At 47.9% G+C, this 4,731-nt stretch overlaps 3 protein-coding genes across 3 annotated transcripts; all 3 read right to left on the reverse strand.

Annotated features, from left to right (window-relative positions):
* Positions 1 to 907: 907 nt before the first annotated feature.
* LOC137620981 (uncharacterized) lies at positions 908 to 1,660 on the reverse strand. Its single transcript, XM_068351423.1, has one exon. The coding sequence runs from the start codon at positions 1,658 to 1,660 to the stop codon at positions 908 to 910; it is 753 nt and encodes a 250-aa protein (XP_068207524.1).
* A 150-nt stretch (positions 1,661 to 1,810) lies between these two features.
* Positions 1,811 to 3,235, reverse strand: LOC137620982 (uncharacterized). The gene is made up of 2 exons (XM_068351424.1): positions 3,087 to 3,235; positions 1,811 to 2,978 (listed from the first exon to the last, which is right to left on the reverse strand). The coding sequence occupies exons 1-2, from the start codon at positions 3,233 to 3,235 to the stop codon at positions 1,811 to 1,813; spliced, it is 1,317 nt and encodes a 438-aa protein (XP_068207525.1).
* A 123-nt stretch (positions 3,236 to 3,358) lies between these two features.
* Positions 3,359 to 4,494, reverse strand: LOC137620983 (uncharacterized). The gene is made up of 2 exons (XM_068351425.1): positions 4,317 to 4,494; positions 3,359 to 4,179 (listed from the first exon to the last, which is right to left on the reverse strand). Exons 1-2 carry the CDS (start codon positions 4,492 to 4,494, stop codon positions 3,359 to 3,361), a joined length of 999 nt encoding a protein of 332 aa, XP_068207526.1.
* Positions 4,495 to 4,731: the final 237 nt, after the last annotated feature.

Consider the following 4,731-nt stretch of genomic DNA (forward strand, 5'->3'; position numbering starts at 1 on the left):
ATACACGTTTTTACGGTGATTTCAATGCTGAACAAAGTACACAGAGAATTTTATTAGAAAACAACATAAACATCAGAAATACCTTTTATTTTTTATAAAAAGGAATATTGAAAATTGACACAGAGAAGTTCAAATGAAGAAACGAAGTATGAAATAGATTTCATTTTCATTGAAAAGAAAATTAGTTAAATATGTGAGTGTTTAACAAGGTGAAGAATGGTGATAAGTAAAATTTTTCTATGTAGAACACCAGAGAGGGGTTCACTCTCCCGGCTAAAGTTCTAAGTTATTGTCGTGTAAGTCTTGAAACTCACGTCTTTTATAATTAGATATATTGAAGAGTATAACTTGTATATCGGACGAGGTTTTAGCTGCAAAAAAAAAAAAAATAGCTCGTCAATAAAAAAATACAGCAATGGTACAGGACTACATTAATTGCAATAGGGTTCATTACAATACATAAATACAAGTCAATATAGAAATTACAGCAATCGTACAGGATTACATTAATTGCAATAGGGTTCATTACAATAAATAATAGACTTACATCTTTTCCCAACGCCAATTCTATTTCAGGTTCAGTTCAAAGAACATTCACAGGTGGTACCATTAATCGCCTGCGAGTGATTAGCTATCAAGCCAAATATGTGATTGGTCCTTCACACACGGAGAGACACTCCTAAATCACCACATCAGTCAACACAGCGCAGAGATGCTCACACCACTGCGCACAGCCATGCACTGCCAAGGTCCGGGGCCGTGACGTCACTCTGCCTAGCGCGAGATGCCCCTCTGAGCCGACCAATCATGGAGCTAGACCATCGCTATGCCCATATAAGGTTATGTTTTCGGCGCTTAGAGTTGGTCCTGGAGAATGTAATAAGGGAAACTAAATTAATCCTCATGGTTAACAATGAACACAAGAAAATTCATTTTCCAAGAGAAGGCACAGTTTCTGCACGGGCCTTCTGAACTCGCCGTTCTCAGTCATGATCAAAGCTTGACGTACACGACTGTCAGCGCTCCGAGTGACCTCCATGACTTTCCCTAGAGGCCAGCTGCCTCGGGGAAGCCGCTCGTCCAGCGTTAGAACGACGTCACCGACGTTGATGTCACGCTTTGGGACTGACCACTTCTGGCGCTCCTGAAGCAGGGGGAGATACTCCTGTATCCACCTGCGCCAGAATTCGTCAGCGAGGAACTGTGCCTGTCTCCATCGCCTCTTCACATACATGTCCTTCTTGCATGTACATGTGAAGCGATCGGGTGACCCTTTCAAAGTTAGGATCATGTTAGGCGTGAGAGGGGCAGGGCAGTCCGGGTCGTCGTTGATCTTCGTCAGAGGTCGGCTATTAACAACAGCCTCCACTTTGCAGAACAGAGTGCGAAGCGTATCATCAGTCGTGACTTTTTGGAGACAGGCCGCTGTGAGGGCTCTTCGGACGGACCTGATCAGACGCTCCCACACTCCGCCGAAGTGTGAGGCATGTGGTGGATGAAAGTTCCACTCTATGCCTCGGATCAAGAGTGTGTCTCTGATTTCTCCTTCGTTGAAGCGCTGGAGAGCTTCTCTTAGCTCTCGTTTCGTGGCCACAATGTTGGTCCCGTTGTCGGACCACATTCTCTTGATAGGCCCCCTGCGAGCAACGAAACGCTCCATTGTATCGATTACTTCCAGGTGGAATGCTCGCGAGGTGAAGCACGTAAAGATAGCGCCCCAACGCTTCACTGTGGACCTTCCTTGCTTCACTAAGAACGGTCCGAAGCAGTCCGACCCAGTGTTAGTAAAGGGGGGTTCATCTGGACAAAGCTAGTCGGATGGCAGTTCAGCCATCACCTGAACTAAAGGACGACGACTTAGTCTGCGACAGACCAAGCATTCTCGAATGACAGTCTTGACTATCGCATTTCCGCAGACGATCCAGTAGTTTATCCTGAACTGGGTCATCAGGTGGTTCTGGCCACAATAGCCGCAGGACTCGTGCGTGGCTCTCACCATAAGCTTGACCGCCAGAGAACTGCTGGGTAGGATGATCGGATGCTTGGCCGTATCTGCCAGTGTTGATTTCTGCAATCGACCACCAACGTGGAGCAATCCATCCTCGAGAAATGGTCTCAGCTTGATTAATTTACTAGACCGCTTCAGCGATCTTCCCTTCTTCGAGAGGGTGCTTAACTCTTCTTCATACTCTTGCCTTTGGGTCAGTCTCCAGATCAAATTCTCCGCAGTATGCAGCTCCGCACTCGAGAGTGAGTCGCCGCTGTATGGGCGAGCATTCTGCATGTGGCGGATAAATCTTGTCATCCACGTGACGGTCCTGACAAACTTCAACCAGGAGGAGAATCTTGTCGCTATTGATTCAATGAACGTTGGTTCTTTCTTCGTTATATCGAAGACGGGAGAAGTCTTCACTTCGGCGTCTGGATCAAGCTCTCCTCTGACATCGTCTTCGGGCATGGTTGGCCAGTGCGTTTCGTCCATCTTGAGTAAATCTGGTCCTGAAAACCACAAAGATGATTGGAGGAAGTCAGCGACGGAAAGGCCACGTGACGGGAGGTCTGCTGGGTTCGCAGTAGTATTGATGTATCTCCACACCATAATATCGCATGTATCCCTAATGAGATTGACCCTATTGTCCACGAAGGTCTGATACCTCGCAGTCGGATCTCTGAGATATTTCAGCACTGACGTGCTATCAGTCCAGAAGACTGACGGGGCCAGTTTCAGATCGAACTCAGTCTTCAGCTTTGAGTCCATCTGTGCAGCGATAGCAGCTGCCGTCAGCTCAAGACGAGGGATGGTGGTCCTTTTCAGAGGGGCGACTCTCGCCCGTCCTATGACGAGAGTGCAATGAATCTTTCCGTTGACACCAACTACTCGCAAGTAAGAGACTACACCATAGCCTGTCTGACTTGCGTCTGCAAAATGGTGCAGCTGAAGGGTGTCAACATATCCTAAATCTGGTGGTATGAAGGACCTTCGCAGTTGTAACTCTTCCAGTTATGGCAACTGAGCGAGCCAGGTCTTCCATCGAACAAGTTCATCAGCAGACATCTCCTCATACCACGAGAGCTTCTTTCAGCACATTTCTTGCAACAGGATCTTCGTGATCAAAGTGACTGGAGATAAGAAGCCCAAGGGGCCGTAGATCGGTGCAACAATGGAGAGCACACCACGTCGGTTGAAAGGCTTGTCTTTAAGGACGATTCTGAACGTGAACACGTCTATGCTCATATTCCAATGGATCCCCAGGGCTCATTCAGTTGGCAGCTCATCTTTATTCAAGTCTAGGACAGCCACAGAGTCGTCTCGTTCTTCTCCGGGGATTGCAGCTAGAATTCGCTTGCTGCTGGAGGTTCATTGGTTAAGGCGGAAACCTCCATCCCCACACAGATTGATCAGATCTCTGGTCAGTTTGATGCATTCTTCCTCATCGTCCATCGCCTTGAGGAGGTTGTTGACGTAGAAGTTGCGATGTATAGAGTTAGAAGCTTCTTCGTTATGCTTGCTTCCAAAGTCCAGGGTCGTTTTGCGTAAGCAGAAGTTAACGACGCTCGGCGATGATCTTGTACCAAAAACGTGGGACGTCATTCTGAAGACTTGCAGTTCTTTGCTGGTGACACCTTCTGGCCACCAGAGGTACCTCAGGCAGTCTCTGTCCTCTTCAGGTACCCTCACCTGATGGAACATCTCCTGCACGTCTGCTGTGATGGCATGTTGACCCTCTCTAAAATGCAGGAGAACAACCGTCAGGCTATTGGTGAGGTCGGGGCCTTGCATCAGATGTTCGTTGAGAGATGTTCCTCGGTGCCCTGCCTTCAGATCGAAGACCACTCGGTCTTTCTGCTTGACAGAATGCCTGACAGAGTGGTGCGGCATGATACATACGCGCCCGTCCTTCCTGTCTAGCTGACTTACAGGAACCCTTTCAGCGTAGCCCTTATCAGTATATTTCTCCATCTGAGCTACGTAGGATGTCTTGTAAGCTTTGTCATTGTCTATTCTTCTTTTCAAGCTTGGGGCTTGTTGAATTGCCATGTTGATATTATCAGGTAGAGGAGTAGAGTCCTTGAATGGCAGCTTGGCCACATACTTTCCATGTCGATGCTGTGTCGTATTATTCAAGGTGGCCAAGAGTCTCTTATCCTCTAGGGAATCTTCCAATCTGGAGAGGATTCCTTTTCGAAGAAATCTCCATTAAAATGACTCTGCAGTAGCTCTGTCAAGTCTTGAGGGTCAAATTTTCAATGAACATGATGCACGGGTGAGACCTCCGATGCAGACCGGTCTCCAGTAGGACCGAAAGCCAACCAACCAAGCTTGGTTAGGTAGCCATATGGCTCATTGGCAGTGCCGTGGCGTTGCTCCAGAATGACTCGATTCAGGGTCGTGTCTAACCCGATCACGAGCTCGACCTGTTCGTGGTCAGTTGGCATGCTTTGCAGCTCTACGTCTGCCATGTGTGGCCATCTCTTCAGCCAGTCCGAAGGCATTATGTAGTCCGTCGACACATTAATTTTGTCAGTAACAAAGACTTCTTTTACTCATTCTTCCTCCTCACCTCCGTTGATGTTACCAAGGGTGAGTTGGACCACTTCCTTGCAGGCGAACGTACCGGCCTCTGTCACCATGGTCTGGTTGCAAGGCTTCCCATTATACCTAGCCGATCTATTAGGCTCCTTGCAGCTAACGTGGGTGCTGCTCCTCCATCTATGAAGCCGACTGTAGTG

Source organism: Palaemon carinicauda, chromosome 27 (assembly GCF_036898095.1).
Source record: "Palaemon carinicauda isolate YSFRI2023 chromosome 27, ASM3689809v2, whole genome shotgun sequence".
In the NCBI taxonomy this organism is placed as follows: Eukaryota; Metazoa; Arthropoda; class Malacostraca; order Decapoda; family Palaemonidae; genus Palaemon; species Palaemon carinicauda.